The sequence below is a fragment of the Crassostrea angulata genome, chromosome 5 (genome assembly GCF_025612915.1).
Source record: "Crassostrea angulata isolate pt1a10 chromosome 5, ASM2561291v2, whole genome shotgun sequence".
Taxonomy (NCBI): Eukaryota; Metazoa; Mollusca; class Bivalvia; order Ostreida; family Ostreidae; genus Magallana; species Magallana angulata.
Genome location: NC_069115.1, coordinates 4335576 through 4357068, shown reverse-complemented (window position 1 = coordinate 4357068; position 21493 = coordinate 4335576). Strand labels below are relative to the sequence as shown.

At 33.1% G+C, this 21493-nt stretch overlaps 1 protein-coding gene across 1 annotated transcript; it reads left to right on the top strand.

Annotated features, from left to right (window-relative positions):
* The first annotated feature begins 440 nt into the window (after positions 1-440).
* On the top strand, positions 441-6148 carry LOC128183647 (fibroleukin-like). Its single transcript, XM_052852749.1, has 4 exons — positions 441-770; positions 2314-2438; positions 3968-4064; positions 5961-6148. Exons 1-4 carry the CDS (start codon positions 467-469, stop codon positions 6146-6148), a joined length of 714 nt encoding a protein of 237 aa, XP_052708709.1. The 5' UTR covers positions 441-466.
* Positions 6149-21493: the final 15345 nt, after the last annotated feature.

Below are 21493 nucleotides of genomic sequence, written 5' to 3'. Positions count from 1 at the left end.
TTCCTTTAAAGATGAATGGTTGTTAAAGCCCCCATGTATGTGTGTTTGTTTCATTAGATACAATATTAAGTAGGACTATTTAAATGTCAAAAAATCAACATCTACGGTTTTCATCTGCAAGACGACTTCAATGATTTGACAAATAATGTGGAAATAAATAATAAATGCAGCGAAAATGTTCAGCAACACAAATGACACAATGTAAGAGCATTATAATATTTTCCCAGATGCTTCCTCCCGATAGGGAAAACAGGGGAATGCTTATTGTGTAATGCTTTTTGATGCAGGAATCCGCTTGATATGAATTTGAAATTGAATTTTGTACTGATGAGTAGATCAATAAGACTTTCAACCAATAAAAATCGGTTTTTATTTTTCAATTTAACCAATCAGGTCGAAACTTTTTTTTAAAGTTTATTTTATATATTTGATGAAAACCCCACGACAGTGTATAGTAGTATTTGATATGATAATGTTGCGCGGTGTTTTTGTGCTTCTTTTGTTTCTTTGTCAACCGTCTATAGCCATAGTTATTAAGGCTTACAAAGCAAACCCGCTTCACGACGACAAACTGTTTAATGATTCCCTTTTACTGGAGGTTCCTTCTAGCAGCCTCGGTAACTGTAACTCTATTTGTGGCCCGAATTGTATATATTTTGGATTCAACTTTAAACAGGAAAAATGTCGGGTTCATTATACCACCGAACTAACCAATGCTGAGATGGAGGCAGAGTGGAGATACTATGCTCCTTATGAACCAAATTATAAATGTAAGTTAACAGTCTTCTAGATTTTCAAACGATGCAGTTACCTTTAAATTTTTCTCATTCATTTTCTTTCTCTACTCAAAGAAACAAATTTATCTAAATGTTTTTTTCATTTTATATATTTCAATAGTTGAATCTTGTGCAACGTACCGATTTATTGACCATTTATAATTTAAACCTTTATTATTTATTAATTTGTTAATTTAAGGATAACGTTTACTCGGGGTTTGATATTTCAAAAAATATTTTTACAAAGTCCAAACCCTGAAGTCAAAAAATGTTTTGAAAAATAAAAATAACAATTTTATTGACAAAAATCAATATTGATATCCGTATTTTGTTTATTTGAGGAAGCTATGCTACGATACGGGTAGATAAAAAATGAAACAGGGGAAATCGGACTAATTTTTTCATTTTTCTTATTTTCTCTTAAAAACTTTCTGTAGCTATGTAGTTGCAAAAGTTAAGTTTCTACGGGGTTTTTTTCATATCATTTTACATATTTTATTGTCGTATGATATCGTGTATTGATTTATATCACTGACTGGCACGCGATGAGAAAAATCTTTAGAATACTTAAAATTAATTACAGATAGAATATCTAAAAAAATTGATTATTAACCTTATATAATGTCAATGTCAAAAGAATACAGACAACAAAAGTAGTTTTAGGCAATCACTGGTTTGGAGCTCCTATATATTAGTCAGTTTTTGGTAAAACTCGATCAAAAATGGGTAGAAGTTTGAAAATTGATAGAGGAAATTCGGTTATTTCAAAATTTGAGCTTAAACCGATTCTTTGAAATATGAAACTATTAAAGCTATTCATATCTTATCATTTACCAACCAAGAAATCGTTTTATTATTTCTAATAGTCGCTAAATAAAGAAAACCGTAGAAAGGGTGGACAATTTTGACAGTTTTTTCAATAAACATTAAATAAACATTCAGAGGTTACTAGCATGAAAAGTAGATCATTGACCTCGTTATTTGAAAGTGAAAAACAGCACCACAGCAGTAGGGTTATAATGTAAAATAAATAGTTTTTCGTTCCTATTAGTGGAATTTTTTGCGTCCCTGAGTAAACGTAATCCTTAATCCTTAAACGACGTGGTATATTTATGCAAATGAAACGGTACTTTCAAAAATCAGTCATTTATATATAATTATGAAAAGGAAGTTCTTTTATGATTTATAAACATTTTATCTTAAGATATGTTATCATGAAAACTTCGAGGTATGAATATTTTCAAATGGAACTTTAATATTATACAATGCTTGTGTTTTGAAAATTGCATATAAATGTAACAGACAAATAGCGATCACTTTTAAATTAAAATCCTAAATTTCAATTTTAAATATCATTATTTTCATCTTCCGTAATTTTATGGATAGTCAAATAAAATTGGAAACAATGTAAATTTCGTATTTGTTGTATGTTTTTGTATAATCGTTAAAATGTAAAGATTCATTGATATTACGAAAATATATAATCAAAACAGAATTTGCTATCATATCGCCTTTCATGTTTATGTTTTCTTCTCAGCAAAAGACTGCTTAGGGGTTTTTAGAACTGGACAGAACCGTTCTGGTGTTTTTAGAATTTACCCAGCAGGGGGCGTTAGCACTGACGTCATCTGCGACATGGAAACAATGGGAGGAGGATGGACGGTTAGTTGTAACAATAATGTATATACACAGCAAAATTCTACAATGCTTTAAACATGTGACAAAATATATTCCTATACTGAATAACTTTGGCATATTCTAAATAGATCGTATGAATATATATATATATATATATATATATATATATATATATATATATATATATATATATATATATATATATATATATATATATATATATATATAATATCCTTTTGTTACAATATCTTATTTTCTCCCTCGTTTCACTCCTCCGAAAATAGATATTTTATTGACTAATTTATTGAAAAACAAAAACGAATTTTTCAGGATCGGTGCGTTCGTTACAAATTGGCACGTGCGTTACAATGCGCATTTAATATCCAATCATACAAATAAATGGCAACTCAAAGTATTAGTTAATCTCTAAAAACATACTTGGGTCAGGGCGGATAGGGAAAACCAAAGACACAACCTGTACTGCTTTGTAATAAACGTCACATTAATCGATAAATCCCCGGTAAAATCATTTCAAATCTATTAATACTGAAAGCGAAACATCATCTATAGTCTGTCCCAAGATATTTTTGCTGCATATTTGAACGATTTTTAATAAAAATACACATACCTGTGACTAAAGTGCAATTAAAATCGATGAAAGGGAAAATTCCCAAGATAACTTCATTCACACATTATTATTTTTCCCTCGGAAAAATTCACAGGAACGAATACAGATTTCCTACGGAGATTTATAATGGGGAATGTTGACATCTTTTCTCCATTCGGAAATACTCGGGACTCCTCGCACAATTTTTCAACGTTATAATCCGGGCGTCTTCATCTCCTTGGCAATGGAAAAACCTCGTAGACTTTTTATTTTTAGTCGTGTACTGATACCCGACAAGCTAGAGGGGGCGTTTCAAAGGGGAAATCTTGGGATTTTTTCATACTATTGAATGAACATCGTCTGAACCAAGAGGTATTTATAAATATTGAACAATTTAAGAAAATATGCGGCAAAAATATCTTGGGACAGACTATAGTATATTTAGTTGGAAAAAATTTAAAAAATTGGGCATTAGCGCTATCTTGTTCCCCCGTCCTTTTTTATAGACTCTAAGTTTTGATTAATGTTTAATTTTGTATAACATTGTTTCAGGTTATAGTTATAGAACGCCACAATAATTATCGCACTTACCTGTAACATTGAATTTACCTTGTTCATGAATTACATTATTGGTCTTTTTTTTCTAAATCTAACAAATTTTTGTAACAAGGTTTTTTTTTCTTAAATCTTAATATTTTTTGATAATATTCTAGTTTTTTTTTATATAAAATTAATGTAAAGCAAAATCTATTCTTATTAGATCAATTATTACTGTTAACTTTTGTCTACATAACTAAATATGAAAAAAGTCTTTTTGTTTTCTAGTAGTATACATAATATTTTGAGGAAACAAACGGTTTGAAATTTAAATGGAAGACGTCCTCTTTTCTTCTCTCAAAATCATTTAATAGCTTTATTATTTTAAATCACTTGCATTTTCCCTTAGGTTATTCAAAATCGATTTAATGGATCTGAGAATTTCAATAGAAACTGGAATGATTACAAAAGTGGATTTGGTTCGACTCCAGGCGAATACTGGATTGGTATGCAATCATCTTATTCAGTACAAATTATGTTTTAAATCATGCAAATAAACATATTATATCTTTAACCACTGAAAATACCTGATTTGTTTTGTTTTTTGCTGTTTAATTTCATAAGCACATATATCAGAAAAACTGACAATGTAATCGCAAGATTTCAAAAACAATTTTGATAATATCAAATAGTAAACTTTAAACATAAACGTTTGAAAATTGTGTTTTTAAGTTGACATTAACTAAAATATAAAATGGGTAATAAAAAAAAATAACTTTTGGGGGGAGATTCAGATTAAAAATACAATCCAAACTTTCAATGTTCAAAGAAACAATCTGCTTTATATTGAAATATGACATTTTCGTCATATTCGACGTACATATATATTCTCCATTTGAATTCTTATTTCATATTCGACGTACATATATATTCTCCATTTGGAGATTGTGATTTTGTTAAGGCCATACTTATGGGTTATTTGCATTGATTGAAGATTGAAGTCCATAATATTTATCAACTAATTTCAAATTTGTCATGGTTTAATTGGTAATCAGGCATGTTTTCAGATTTGTAAGATAAATGTAGTTATGCCAGAAAAGATTTTTTTTTGTGTAATTAATTATCAAATGATGGTAAGTGCTTTTTAAAGAACGTTTATCACCCGGCGTTTTTATAAATGCATTGAAGTTCAATGTTTTAATTCTCTTTCTTCGTAAATGTGGCATATAAGGGTATTATTTGGGTTTAAAAAACTGGCAAACAAATGCGATTATGTAGAAATTTGTTTGACTTTGTTTTCTTTCGTAAAATATTAAGAATGCAGCACAGGTAGCTGTGAATAATCCCAACACAAGGTGGTAAAGAATGTTTTTAAATCCTTGACTAAGTCTTGACTTCGTTTTCCCGTTTTCTAAACGGTACGAAGTCACGAAAATATTGCAATACAACCAACCAAAAAATGTCGGTCGGTCATCATCTTGAAGAATCATTTTTAGATGGCCCTTACTGACACCCCAACCGTTGTTTTATGTGCTTAAATAAGTTTGTAAAAATTGCCAAAAGATTCATTCTAAAGAACCTACCTGATAAAGAACAAAATTTGAAATTGATGTATGGACAGAATTACGGTAAGAGACTAATAAACAAGACGGTCATCAAATGCTCGGGTCCAAAAAAAAAATAAATATTCGAGCTTTGGTGGAAAAGTAAAAGGTGTGTGGCATCATGCAATTAAGTGGCACGTTTTAGACAAAGATGGTGCAACTTTTTAGTCTGTTGAAAAAACTATACTTTCGATGCATTATTTCTACTTAAAATAGCAGGGAGATTAAGCTGAAACAACGGTATAATGAAAGATGAAAAAGATACGAAGAAGTTAAAGCACGATTAAACATAGTGTACTTTCCTGTTCTCCTACTTATGATTCTTAGCTTGTATAATTCCTAAGTAGATGCAAGAGCCCCAGCAAAAATACTTTTTGTGTTTTTATTGCCGATTAAGTTTTAAGTATTTTACTTATTTCACTTAAAATAAATGTATCGGTCCATCCCTTTGATTATATTTACATGTAACATATATGTTTCATTGTTTTGACTGTTATCACATATGTAGGTTATTTTTGGGCCCCATTTACTAATGCACTTTTGTTAAATTAATATTATTATGTTTTCATTCTCAAAATGCTAAGTTTATCCGGCATTATAAATGCAAACAAAGCAAATGTGCTTCATATTCAATTGCAATTGAACAGAAATGTAAATATTGCAACAGATAAGTGCACATAACACCATTTCACTTCACGGGAGTCTGTTCTTGCACTATTTATTTGTTTGTGTTGCTTTAAATAGCTTTATTGCAAAATGATTAAAGTTGAGTTATCGTCTTTTTTCCTATATTTGTAGGAAATGATGTGATTCACGAAATGACAAAAGCAAACACTAGCTCGTTGTACGTCACACTAACTCTCACAAACGGAACAACCTTGTTTGAACTCTACGAAGCGTTCTCAATTGCGAGTGAACTGGACAATTATAGACTATTTATTGGGGGACAGGCCTCTGGAACTCTCGGTATGTTTTACTTTAAATAATTGCACTGGTATCCATAACATGTTTTCCTCTATACTACTGTGTCTTAATTATATACCCAACATTGTACCATACCTGATGCAAATCATATTTAAGGTCTTCCGTTTCCAACGGAAGATCTTATTGTTTTCGTACTGTTTCTTATTATAAGGTCTTCCGTTTCCAACGGAAGACCTTATTGTTTTCGTACTGTTTCTTATTATTATTTTTTCCACAAATTTTGTGCACGCGATTTCTCAGAAACTATTCAGCCGATTTGGACCATTTTTTCACAGATGATTGCCAGAGGTCATAATTCTAGACGTTTTTTGAAATTTTGAAATCGTCACTTCCGGTACCGAGTTACGGCGGATTTTCTATCTTTTTACGACCTATTTTGTGCAGAGCTGATCTCAGAAACTATTAAAGATATGAATACGAAATTTTCAGGATAGGTAGCCTATAGTTTGAAGTTGTGCACTATTATATTGTTTTACGCCAGTGGCGCCATTTCATGGAGCTCGCCAAGGCACAAAAATTGGGTACGAATTTTCATTCAAAATTGTCATACGTTTTGATCTGTATCTTTTTATCAGTTGACATTTTGTTAAATAATATATAACAAAAGTGGTAGATAATCAAAAGTTCTTTCCAATAAAATCAAGAAAAAGGGGCTGGCCCTTTAATTAGGGACCAATAGACTCGTAAAGTCTATTACGAATAACTTAAAAACGATAAATATTTTGTTATGCATTATAGAATCAAAGTTGTTGAACACTACATTATCGGTTTGAAAAAAAATCATCGTCAGGCCCATGTTTGACGTAATTAGAGATTTTTATCCAATATTTTAATTAATTTTTTTTTGGTGGGGCGGGAAGGGGGGGTGTTAAATATGAAATTGTATCAATATTTCATGGTATCATTTAAAATAACAAAAAAAAAATCGGACGGAAGACCTACTCGTTACTCGTAACGAGTTTGTATCTAGTTAAGGTCTTCCGTTTCCAACGGAAGACCTTATAGTTTTCGTACTGTTTCTTATTAAGGTCTTCCGTTTCCAACGGAAGACCTTATAGTTTTCGTACTGTTTCTTATTATTTTTTTTTTCCAAATTTTGTGCACGAGATTTCTCCAAAACTGTTCGACCGATTTCAATTATTTTTTCACAGAAGATGGGACTTGATGTAAACTTAATACATTTTTGAGATTTTTCCTGTTGTCGCTTCCGGTACCGATTTATCGGCCATTTTGTACATTTTTACGACCTATTTTGTGCAGAGCTGATCTCAGAAACTATTAGAGATATGACTATGAAATTTTCAGGATAGGTAGTCTATAGTTTGAAGTTGTGCACTATTATGTTGTTTTACGCCAGTGGTGCCATTTCTTGGAGCTCGCCTGGGCACGAAAATTGGGTACGAATTTTCAATCAAAATTTTCATACGTTTTGATCTGTATCTTTTTATCAGTTGATATTTTCTTAAGACATATATAATAAAAGTGGTAGATAATTAAAAGTTCTTTCCACCAAAATCAAGAAAAAGGGGCTGGCCCCTTAAATTAGGGGCCAAGACACTCGTAAACTATATTACAGATAACTTAAAAACAATCAAGATTTTGTTATGCATTATAGAAGCAAAATTGTTGACCGTAACAATATTTATCAGGTAAAATCATTTCTACACCTATTTATGAGGGAATTAGGGATTTTTAGGGGCCAGAGTACTTAAACTTTGACGCAATATATCTAAAGAAGGAGACATATTTTGTGAAGCATTGTAGAACAGCAAATGTCTGTATTGATAATTCTAATCGATTCCACTGATCAAAACACCAACGTCAGTCCCCATTAAGGAAGAGGGCTGGCCCCTAAGTTCTTCAATCACTTGTATCTAAAAAATGGACAACAATTTTAGATGGTTATAAGAACAAAAAATGTTTGTATTCGTGAGACCTTGTGAATGAACTCAAGAAAAGGGGGCTGGCCCCTTAAATTAGGGGCCAAGACACTCGTAAAGTCTTTAACACATACCTTAAAAACGATCAAAATTTTGTAATGTATTAAAGAAACAGAGTTATTGATGGTAACAATATCAGTTTGTAAAACTCATTGCCACACCGATTGATGACGTAATTAGGGATTCCAGGGGACTTAAATCTTAGATCTTTAATGTGCTGTGTGTGAAAATGCAAAACACTTTGTTCATCATTTTAAAGGATATTGACAATCGTATGCATTATCTGAAAGGGAGTGGTTGAGGGGAAATTCTGAAATTTCATTGATATTTTAATCGCATCGTTAAAAAATTGAACGGAAGACCTACTCGTTACTCGTAACGAGATCGTATCTAGTTATTATTATTATTTTTTTTTTCAAATTTTGTGCACGCGATTTCTCAAAAACTATTCAGCCGATTTCAGTCATTTTTTCGGAGATGATGAGTCAGGATCTGAATTTTATATGTTTTTGAAATTTTTGTTGTCGTCACTTCCGGTTCCGATTTATCGGCCATTTTGTAGTTTTTTACGACCTATTTTGTGCAGAGCTGATCTCAGAAACTATCAGAGATATGACTATGAAATTTTCAGGATAGGTAGTCTAAAGTCTGAAGTTGTGCACTATTATTTTGTTTTACGCCAGTGGCGCCATTTCTAGGAGCTCGCCTGGGCACGAAAATTGGGTACGAATTTTTATCCAAAATTTTTATACGTTTTGATCTGTATCTTTTTATCAGTTGGTATTTTGTTAAGACATATATAACAAAAGTGGTAGAAAATCAAAAGTTCTTTTCAACGAAATCAAGAAAAAGGGGCTGGCCCCTGAAATTAGGGGCCAAGACACTCGTAAACTCTATTAGAAATAACTTAAAAATGATAAAGATTTTGTAATGCATTATAGAAGCAAAGTTGTTGATCGTTACAATATCTATCAGAAAAAATCATTGCCACGCCCATTTATGACGTAGTTAGGGTTTTTTATGGGCCAGAGTACTTAAACTTTGTCACGATATATCTAGAGAAGGAGACATATTTTCTTAAGTATTGTAGAAGAGAAAATGTCTGTCTTAATAATAATAATCAATTCGACTAATCAAAACACCAATCTCTGTCCCCATTAAGGATCTATAGGGCTGGCCCCTAAAATATTCAGTCATTTGTATCTCAAAAATGAAAAACAATTTTAGATAGGTGTTAGAACAAAAAATTTTATTATTCGTGAGACCTTGCGATTGAACTCAAGAAAAAGGGGCTGGCCCCTTAAATTAGGGGCCAAGAAACTCGTAAACTCTATCACAGATAACGAAAAAACGATAAAGATTTTGTAATGCATTATAGAAGCAAAGTTGTTGATCGTTACAATAACTATCAGAAAAAAATCATTGCCACGTCCATTTATTACGTAATTAGGGATTTTTAGGGGCCAAAGTGCTAAAGCTTTGACGCAATATATCTAGAGAAGAAGACATATTTTGTTAAGCATTGTAGAAGAGAAAATATCTGTATTGATGATTCTAATCGATTCCATTAATCAAAACACCAATGTCTGTCCCCTTTAAGGATCTAGAGGGCTGGCCCCTAAAATATTCTATCATTTGTAATTATAAAATGAACAACAATTCTAGATAAGTGTAAGAACAAAAAATGTTATATTTCGTGAGACCTTTCGAATGAACTCAAGAAAAAGGGGCTGGCCCCTTTATTTAGGGGCCAAGATTATCGTAAACTCTATTACAGATAACTTAAAAACGATACAGATTTTGTAATGCATTGTAGGAACAAAGTTATTGATCGTAACAATATCAGTTTGTAGAACTCATTTCCAAACCCATTGATGACGTAATTAGGGATTTTAGGGGACAAAAATCTTACATCTTTAATGTTCTGTATGAGAGAAAGCAAAACTTTTTGTTAAGCATTTTAAAGGATAATGACAATCGTTTACATTTTCTGAAAGGGAGTGGTTGAGGGGAATTCTGAAATTTCATTGATATTTTAATGCTATCGTTTAAAAATTGAACGGAAGACCTACTCGTTACTCGTAACGAGATCGTATCTAGTTATTATTATTATTTTTTTCCACAAATTTTGTGCACGCAATATCTCAAAAACTATTCGGCCGATTTCGACCATTTTTTCACAGATGATTGCCAGTGGTCATAATTCTAGAAGTTTTTTGAAATTTTGAAATCGTCACTTCCGGTTCCGATTTACGGCCGATTTTGTAAGTTTTAACGATCTATTTTGTGCAGACATAAGCTCAGAGACTATAAGAAATATAAATATGAAATTTTCAGGATAGGTAGACCATAGTTTGAAGATGTGCAGAACGTAGTTTTTTTGCGCCAGTGGCGCCATTTCTTTGAGCTCGACTAGGCTCGAAAATTGGATACGAATTTTGCATCAAAAATTTCATACATTTTGATCTGTATCTTTTAATCAGTTAATATTTTGTTAAGACATGTATAACAAAAGTGGTAGATAATCAAAAGTTCTTTCCAATAAAATCAGGAAAAAGGGGCTGGCCCCTTTATTTAGGGGCCAAGAAACTTATAAACTCTAATACAAATAACTTAAAAACGATAAAGATTTTGTAATGCATTATAGAAGCAAAGTTGTTGACCGTAACAATATCTATCAGGAAAAATCATGACCACGCCCATTTATTACGTAACTAGGGATTTTTAGGGGCCAAAGTACTGAAACTTTGACGCAATATATCTAGAGAAGGAGACATATTTTGTAAAGCTTTGTAGAAGAGAAAATGCTTGCGTTGATGATTCTAATCGATTCCATCAATCAAAACACCAATGTATGTCCCCATTAAGGATCTAGAGGGCTGGCCCCTAAAATATTCAATAATATATATCTAAAAAATTATCAACAATTTTAGATAGACGTAAGAGCAAAAAGTGTTAGAATTTGTGAGACCTGTCGATTGAATTTAAGAAAAAGGGACTGGCCCCTTAAATTAGGAGCCAAGACACTCGTAAACTCTAATACAAATAACTTAAAAATGATAAAGATTTTTTAATGCGTTTTTGAAGCAAAGTTGTTGATCGTAACAATATCTATCAGAAAAAATCAATGCCACGCCCCTTTATTACGTAATTAGGGATTTTAAGGGGCCAAAGTACTTAAACTTTGACGCAATCTATCTAGAGAAGTAGAAATATTTTGTTAGACATCATAAAAGAGAAAATGTTTGCATTTACCATTTAAATCCATTCCATTAAACAAAATACTAATATCTGTCCCCATTAGGGATCTACAGGGCTGGCCCCTAAAATATTCAAACATTTGTATCTCAAAAATCAACAACAATTTAAGATAGGTGTAAGAACAAAAAATGTTTGTATTCTTAAGACCTTTTCAAAAAAATTAAGAAAAAGGGGCTGGCCCCTTTATTTAGGGGCCAAGTCACTCGTAAACTCTATTACAAATAACTTAAAACAATAAAGATTTTATAATGCATTATAGAAGCAAAGTTGTTGATCGTAACAATATCTATCAGAAAAAATTATGGCCAGGCCCATATTTTGTTAAGCATTGAAGAAGAGAAAATGTTTGCATTGATGATTCTAATCGATTCCATTAATCAAAGCACCAATGTCTGTCCCCATTAGGGATCTACAGGGCTGGCCCCTAAAATATTCAAACATTTGTGTCTCAAAAATGAACAACAATTTAAGATGGGTGTAATAACAAAAAATGTTAGTATTCTTAAGACCTTTTGAATGAACTCTTGGGAAAGGGGCTGGCCACTTAAATTAGGGGCCAAGAGACTAGTAAAGTCTCTTACAAATACCTTAAAAACGATTAAGATTCTGTAATGCATTATAGAAGCAAAGTTGTTGATCGTTACAATATTAGTTTGTAAAACTCATTGCCACACCCACTGATGACGTCATTAGGAATTTTAGGGGACTAAGATTTTAAATCTTTAATGTGCTGTATGTGAAAAAGCAAAACTCTTTGTCAAGCATTTTAAAGGATATTGACAATCGTAAACATTATCTGAAAGGGAGGGGTTGAGTGGAAATTCTGAAGTTTTATTGATATTTTAAAGGTATCGTTTAAAAAATTGAACGGAAGACCTCCTCGTTACTCGTAACGAGATCGTATCTAGTTGTATGTATATTTGCTCATGTTGTGCATAATGCCTTAAAATGTATATCTTGTGCAAATAAATAATAATTATAAAAAACTTAAAATCAAAAGGATTCGATAATTTACTCGTATTAGAATGTAAAAAAAAGATTGAAACACTAGCCAGGCTATTTACACAATTAAAATGCTTTTTTGGTGATTCTTTTTGGATATGAAGGTGGGGCCATTGCAGAAAAAATATATAACCCGCGTTAGCGGGTCATGTATTTTTTTCTGCAATGATCGCTACCTTCATAACCCACATGAATTATCAAAGAAAGCATTTTATTGTTTATAATTACATCTACATTTTCCTTTTAACAAATTGAGAAATTGATTGTAAAAAGTAAGTAAAATCCACTAGATTACTGTCAATGTACATCAGCAGGTTAGCTCCAAGAAACAGCCAAATCGTCTCCTTTGAGACTTTGAGTCTGATATCATCTTGATTATTTCGTGCATTTTGTTTAAGGTCACTGTAGGTTTCGACCAATCATGGCATGTAGATTTCAGTCTGGCTATTTCTATAGAGCTATGCATTAATTTTACGTTTCTGTAAGACATAGAGGGAATCATACTCGATAGATATGAATATATTGTAAAAAAACGATTTCAGATGGATTTTTCAGCAATGGAATGCAAAGTTAATGGTTAATTGAATTGAGATATATAAAACTTGAGACAGCTCATTTACGCCAATTAAGTTTTTGTTGATTGTTTTTTTTTTCGAACAGAACACCAGTTCTAGCAGACCCGTTTACTTCTAATAGCACTTAATCTGATTATTCACAAACGATAATTTTCACTTTAGGTGGAATACTACTGTTATTACATCAATATTGTATTTTATCGATCGTAAAAGTATCAATATGGAAATATGATATAGTTGTTTGAAAAAGATAACCTCAGTTAAAACTATCAGGATAATCAAAATACTGATGTGTGGTAATGCATATTGTGTAGTAAAGTCTCTCTCTCTCTATCTAATGCTTTAAATGTCAGCGAAGCGTCAGAGAACGACCTTTGCAAGCGGTCATTGAAATAAAATTTGTACATGTATGTCTAGTAGAAAAAAAATCAACAGTGCATTGCATTTTGAATCAAGCGTGATAATATCAACCCCACCTCTTTCTTCGATGTGCAGCCGAATACCAATGTTTTGTAAAATGGTTTGTAAAACTGTTCACGAAATACATGTGCACTGTACATGTGTCATTAATAAGAGAAAAAAAAAACACTATTTGCTATAAAAAATAATTTGCAAACCAAACAAAAAAAGTACTTGACAAAACATGGCTCTCTGTTTAACTATTCAGTATTGCGGAATCTTTTACTCAGACCCTGTTCGGTGTTCTGTCTGATTTTTAATTTTTTTTTTATTTGTCGTTATCTAAAGTAACAATTTGCCTGCATACAGTAAGGGCTCTGCTGAAAGCATTTCGTTGTTCGTCTTTAACTTTTGATTTGTTAAAGGTTTTCCTTACTTTGAATGCAGCTAGCTTTTTGTATTTGTATGAATACATGAACATATTTCATAATATGTTAAACTTTTCTATGTTCAAGCTTTTCCAGCAAGTCTTCAAAAATTATGCTTTTACACAAGTGCTTCAATATAGCTGTGAAAATAGAGTTGAGAATACACATTTGATCGCTACATGTGTATAATGATATGCCTAATGTTATGTTTGTATGTATATTTGAACAAGGTAACCAGGTGACTGGATCAATAGATTTAGGAAGTAATTTGAATGGAATGATGTTCTCCACACTAGACAGAAATAATGATATATGCAGTACTTATCACTGTGCCTCTCAGTACAAAGGGGGATGGTGGTTTAACTGCTGTGGTTATGCTTTCCTGAATGGGCTCTACAATATGTCTTCTTGGTGGAATCCTTGGTACCCTACAGTTACTACAGGAACAATGCTCCAGAAAACATCGATGATGATAAGGAGGAGATAGAAAGGAAACAGTTATCTTGGAAAGTGCAACAACAAAATTCCTCAAAACAACACAAATAGATTTGTCAGAATAGACTTATTTGGCCATAATCGGGAATGAAAGGAAAAAAGACATATTTATGAACTCATGTCAGCTATAACAAGCGCTGTACTCTTGAGGGAACTTTAAAGATCTATGTGAAAATTACATTTCGCATTGAAATATAAGCTCTTTTTGCAATAAGTTTCATTGTTTTGTAAATTGGGAATTTATTTTGCAACAGACATTACAAGTTTCTCCTTTTATGTAAAGAATGTGCTTATTTCTTTTTGTCGACAAGGAGGTTATAATCATTGAAAAGCATTATTTCAAAATTCTTTTTGAACCGGATCTTACACAAGAATGGTACCAAACTTTAATTGAATTAGGCAGAAAAAGTGTATATGTATAATTCTATCAACAATAAAAAACACCCTTTAACATCTATTTATGATACACAAAACATCAACACATTTGTATTATTGGAGAATTAGAACATCTGCTGATTAAGAACGTGTCCTATTATGATAGTTTTATTGTCATAGAACCTTTTTTTCATTTTAATTCTGCTTTTTTGCTATCCTTTCGCAGTGTTAATGCCCATATTCTTTTAATGTCGGAAGCTCCTTTAATATAGTTATTTATACCAAACAACTATTAAACGTAAATTTTTTATGAATTTTATTAATATGAATTTTGTAGTACCGTGTTTTCTTAACAAGAAATGTAGAAACATGTAATAAAGTGTATCTTATCATAAAACAACACAGTGTTTAGCTCATTTGGAGAGTCTGAGTCAATTAGACACCGTCTCCTGCTGCTTTTCCTTCAGGCGGCGCCACACAGAAATGCGGTCATTCTCGGAACTGGCTCGCGCATTACCGCTCGTACCGATTTTATCGTATCGAATATAATCAAACCGCTGTCAGTACACACGTGAAACATGCCGGAAACATTTGCCACGTTTTTCTTTCTGATCAACTGAGGAAACAAGAGGCCCATGGGCCACATCGCGTACCTGAGAAACAATAGGTATGATAAAATCAGCTTAATGGAGTCATAATACAAACAATCTGGACAATGTACAATAAAACATGAAGATCCTGTATAAATAAAATCCGTTTTGGATATTCTTATGTTTATAATCATTAGTCCCTTTTCTAACAGGATGATTTTATAGTCATATAACATGTTGAGTTTTGCAGTTCTCAAAAAGATCCTAAACAATTGTTTATATATGGGATATAAAGCTACATCAAACTCTGAACCTTCTTGTGAGGCCGAAGAATTGTCCTGGGGACAAAGTCTTAACAATGATAAAGAATCATCTGGCTGATTAGTTTCTGAGAAGATTTTTAAAGATTTACTCTATATATTCCTATGTAAACTTTAACATACCCCCAAATGTGGCCCCACCCTACCCCCAGGGATCATAATTTTCACAACGTTGAATCTACACTACATGGGGATGCTTCCACACAAGTTTCAGCTTTTCTGGCTGACAAGTTTCTGAAAAGAAGATTTTTAAAGATTTACTCTATATATTCATATGTAAAACTTCGAGCCCCCATTGTGGCCCCACCCTACCCTCGGGGTCATGATTTTCACAACTTGGAATCTACACTACCTGAGGATGCTTCCACACAAGTTTCAGCTTTCCTGGCTGATTAGTTTCTAAGAAAATTTTAAAATATTTACTCTATATATTCATATATAAAATTTTACACCCCCTATGGTGGCCCCACCCTACCCCCGAGGGTCATGATTTTCACAACTTGGAAAGGAATTTACACTACCTTAGGATGCTTCCACACAAGTTTCAGCTTTCCTGGCTGATTAGTTTCTGAGAAGAAGATTTTTAAAGATTTACTCTATATATTCATATGTAAAACTTCGAGCCCCCATTGTGGCCCCACCCTACCCTCGGGGTCATGATTTTCACAACTTGGAATCTACACTACCTGAGGATGCTTCCACACAAGTTTCAGCTTTCCTGGCTGATTAGTTTCTAAGAAAATTTTAAAATATTTACTCTATATATTCATATATAAAATTTTACACCCCCTATGGTGGCCCCACCCTACCCCCGAGGGTCATGATTTTCACAACTTGGAAAGGAATTTACACTACCTTAGGATGCTTCCACACAAGTTTCAGCTTTCCTGGCTGATTAGTTTCTGAGAAGAAGATTTTTAAAAATTTACTCTATATATTCCTATGTTAAACTTCGACCCCCCATTGTGGCTGCACCCTACCCTCGGGGTCATGATTTTCACAACTTGGAATCTATACTATCTGAGGATGCTTCCACACAAGTTTCAGCTTTTCTGGCTGATTATTTTCTGAGAAGATTTTAAAATATTTACTCTATATATTCATATGTAAAACTTTAACACCCCCTATGGTGGCCCCACCCTACCCCCGAGGGTCATGATTTTCACAACTTGATCAGTGTACATGATTGAGCTAGCTCCCCCCCCCATTACTACATACTGTTAACAGGTTAAATAATAGATGTCGGGATATAAATCATAAACTGTAAATATGAATCGTCTGTTTACAGTTACAATGTCGATGGCTTAGAGCTCTTAGTGTACATGTACTTCCTGTAAAGCGGCAAAATACAAACAATCCACTTTCAGCATGCTCAGTCATTTCACACACCGCTCCCAATATCCGAGTCGATCTCCGAACATGAACTTGACGCGTGCTCCATCAACGGCCCCAAGAGGCCTGTCCCGCTACCTCCGCACTTTCACACTTTATGTCTAATACAACTTTTAAGAATTGTACCTTTGACTTTGTAAGACAATTGTAATTATTACTCAATAATCACAAGAGTTATCAGCAGGTATAATTGAAGTTTATTACAAATACAAAGTAATAGAACAGATCGTATAGCTTTAACAAAAATGAAATGAAATAATCTCCGCGTTGTGTTTTAAGATTAACTCAATTAAATTACAATAATGATTTAATATTCTTTACAATTAAAAAAAATAAAAAAGAAAGAACAATAAAATAAAAATAAATAAACTAGAGCCAATCGAAGTCAGTTCGTCCACAGTCCTTCAATGTCCGAGCACAGCCTTAGGATGAATGTTTTACGCAAAGTTCTTAAATTGGAAGTGTCCCGCAAAGTTAGTAACAGTTCTTAACGCAAGTTGGTTTCCCTCAGTATCTTCACTGCAGACAGTTCTTCTTGAATGGAGAGCAACCGGGGAACGGTGGAAAATAGTTGGGCGCGTGGTTTTATCCGAGCCAAAGTTGTACTTGATGTAAAGTTAGTGTTGATTGGAGAATGCTAAGTCCCGCATTTTCTACCAAGGTTTCATTTCCCGGACGCTCCGCCCGTATGCGTAGGTTTGACCCCCTTGACCGCGGTTAAGACAACCCATTCGTAAAGGTCAGGCGATGTTCCGCTGGACATTACATCAGAGGCCGATGTCCTTGGGCTAATGCACTAATCATCGCATCAGAGGCCGAAGTTCTCAGGCTAATGCATAGGTCATCTCCTTTGAAGTCAATCACAGTAGAGACTGAAAGTCTAGATAAATCGACAATTTAGATCAAAAATAATTTAATGATAATTTAATGATGCATACTGTACATCCCACATTACTGTATGGAGGAATTTGGTTGGCGTTTTAATAAAATGCCTAGGGTAATAATTACAGAATAGGGTCATCTTGTACATATGTCCAAGGACACATTCAAGTTCTCGTGTCCTCGTTTCAAACCTGTATTTCAATACAAATAATCTATTGTAAATAGTATTAAACATCTTTTGATCATTAATTAATTTAAATTAATTATGTAACGGTATCGGCTATTGTGTTACAGCTGAGTATTGATTGATTGATTGATTCAATACAGTGAAGACTGCAAATGAAGAGTACAAAGTGTTCGAACAAAGCATTGGTCTATTATGTTCATCTAATTTCTGGTTGATGTTGTGTTTCTTTAACAGTATTAAAACTAATATATTGATGCTCTTTGCCATGATATAGCTAAACAAGTAACGCCAGTTTAAAGGAAGCCTCTGACCAAGTTAACGATATTGTAAACTTGGTCAGCTGCAACTATTTAGTCAATTCATTGATTGTGTCAATCATAAAAAACCTCGGACTGACTACGGTGACTCGCCGTAGCAGCCATCACCTACGTTACAACTTCCTTTTTGATACGGATAGATTTACCCGGTGTATTTCAGCTCCATTCTCGCAATGAGGTCCCATCACGGTGTCAGAAACCGTATATTCGATCCCTAAACAATTTTCACACGCACCCTTTCTTAAAATGCCTGTTTAAACTTGATCACGTGTTAATACCTATATAGTTATTGAAAGAGAAATGGAGGAACTGCAAACCAAGATATATACCAACAACATCAATTTATATAACTTGCTATGAACTTTAAAGTGTTCGTCAAATAATCTTTAGCCCACAAATACACAAGAAAATAACAAATAACTACTTCACACATACTTTATAATGTCTTTTATTTTGATAAGTGGAACTAAGATGAAACATGCTTTAGACAATAAAATTGAGCATGTATTTCTTTCGTGGCACATTGAAGTCTACAATACAAGTATAGGGATTTACTATTTTTATGAAGTGCCTGTACCCTATTAAGTGTACCATGATTCCAACCCTATCTAAAAGGCGTCCAATATCCATATGTAAGAGGAAACTCTGTTTTATATATGTAGGACTTATATATATTGATTTTCTTCTGACTAACTGATTACCGACGTGTAAACCGTTATCATTGTTTCGACTAAAATCCTGGGTTAAAGTCATATGGATTAACGGTCTTTTAAATATCAGGGAGTATGGAACGTCATCGCTGCCTTATAGCATAAAACTATAGGTACATTATGCCAAATTATCATTACATTATGTCAAAGTCCATTACGTGGTGTGAATCTATTTTTACATTTAGTCAAATCATAATTACGTTATGTCAAACGCACGTTAGGTGAAGTAAACATGTCTTTACATGATGTCAACTTTTTACGTTGTGATGTAAAATCACCCTTACGTTATGCCAACATTGTACAACCAAAGGTCAATACATCATGACATTAATTCGACACTGTATTGCATGGGGCGAATGTATCCTTACATTATGTCAACATTTTTTTTTACATGCTATCATTATATCCTTACATTACATCAACACTGCAGTACATGTACATATCGCGGGGGCTAATTTTCGTGGATTGCTGAAATTTTATAGGCTCGTGGGAATGTAATTTCGTGTATTTTCTCATACCTACAAAAGAAAATATGACTTTATAACCCTTTTTTATAATTCGTGGAGGATGTTAATTTGTGGTTGAGAGGTACCCACGAATTCCACGAAAATTGAGCCACCACGAAATCTAACGATTCCACAGTATTACTTACTACTCTAATTATCAACATATTACAGTATTTTCACGGCAGAATTTACTAACTAGTTTAAGCTAGCAAAAGAATATTCTATATCAGTTACAGCTTTAAAACAAACGAAACACATTCGAAAGCATAACATCTTTAAAATTACAATGTCAGCAGTACTTGACTTATTTTTAAGATTTAGGTTTCGTTCCGTTCCGCAAAATACCATTACCCGTGTGGATATTGGTATTCAACGGAACAGAACGGAACATATAGATTATTACATGGCAATTTTTATATCGCATCCTATATAAGCCCGAGGTAGCTGTATATCAGCCCGAGAGCCGTCAAATTTTCTCTATTTATTCCAATGTAAAAATTTGACCCCCCCCCCAATTGTGGCCCCATCCTACCCCCGGGGACCATGATTTGAAGGAACTTGAATCTTCACTACCCGAGGATGCCTCCACACAAGTTTTTGTGTCCAAATGACTTTTGAGAAGATTTTTAAAGATTTTCTCTTTACATTCTTTTGTAAAAATCCATCCCCAATTGTGGCCGCATCCTACCCCCGAGGACCATGATTTTAAGAAACATAAATCTACACTACCTGATGATGCTTCAGTGCAAGTTACAGCTTTTCTGGCCTTATAGTTTTTTAGGAGAAGATTTTTGAAAAATACCAACAAATTTTCAATTTATCTTAATTATCTCCCCTTTGAAGAGGGTATGGCCCTTCATTTGAACAAACTTGAATCCCCTTTACCTAGTGATGCATGTGTCAAGTTTGGTTGAAATCTGCTCAGTGGTTCTTGAGGAGAAAATGAAAATGTGAAAAGTTTACAACAACGCCAACACCAATGCCGATAGACAACATACAAAGAGGTATAGCGCCTTTTCCCATTATTGTGATCGGCTTCGGTCGATCACTGTTGTGTTCATATGAGGCATCCAGCAAATGCTTCCACGTGCGCACACATTCTGCTTGCATAAGTAGTTCTTATAAAAACTTGAAGTTTGGTTTAGTATTTATATTACATTTTACTCAGTTTTATTTCAATTCATTTACCTTAAGAGATGCAAACATACATAAAATACAGTTCGACCTGTTAATTCAAGAATGCACATTTTGTCTCATGCGTAAGAATTTCGATCGAAAGATTCATTCAGTAATGCAGTTGACCTCGATGAACTGACCTCAATCATTAGAAGATGCTCCATGAACTGACCTCGATCTATTGATGTTGCATAATAGTAGCTATGGAGATGGCTTGATACGTTATAATGCGACCACAATAGCAAGTTATGATGGCATTCAATGGCATTCAATGTTTTTTGTCGCATTAAATTATTTTAATACAACTCTTTCTTTGTATACGTGTTAATGCTCATTTAAGAGCCCTACTCACTATTCTGAAGAAGAAGAAGAAGAAGAAGATACATTAACATTTAATAATTACGTTAAAAATATAAAACTAGACAAGGAGTTTACGAACGGCTTTCCCCAAATTTATTTCAAAATCAAATTTGTTGACGGTTTATAATTATGAAATTATGTTGTACAGATTCAAAATATTCTATATTTTGTAAAAATACAGTACTTTTTAAATTATTTTACATCAAACTGATCATGTTGATTGCTTCTAGCTGTTAATATATTATTATTGCCAATCATTCCTTTAAAAGGAATACTTGTTTCCCGATTACGACAACTTGTTTCGCCTACACCGGTGTTTGGACGGAAAGTACCTATTACTAAAAATAGCTTCAGGTACTTAGCTGTCGCAAAATAATTTTCGAAACCTGGACACACTGTACTGATTTTATAATGGTGTCTGTAATAACTGAT

Bases quoted from the DNA above. Each gene is read 5' to 3' on its own strand.
- LOC128183647 (XM_052852749.1), top strand. From the start codon at position 467: ATGATAATGTTGCGCGGTGTTTTTGTGCTTCTTTTGTTTCTTTGTCAA. The intron at 771-2,313 runs GTAAGTTAACAG...TTTTCTTCTCAG, and splicing joins TTATGAACCAAATTATAAAT to CAAAAGACTGCTTAGGGGTT. The intron at 2,439-3,967 runs GTTAGTTGTAAC...ATTTTCCCTTAG, and splicing joins CAATGGGAGGAGGATGGACG to GTTATTCAAAATCGATTTAA.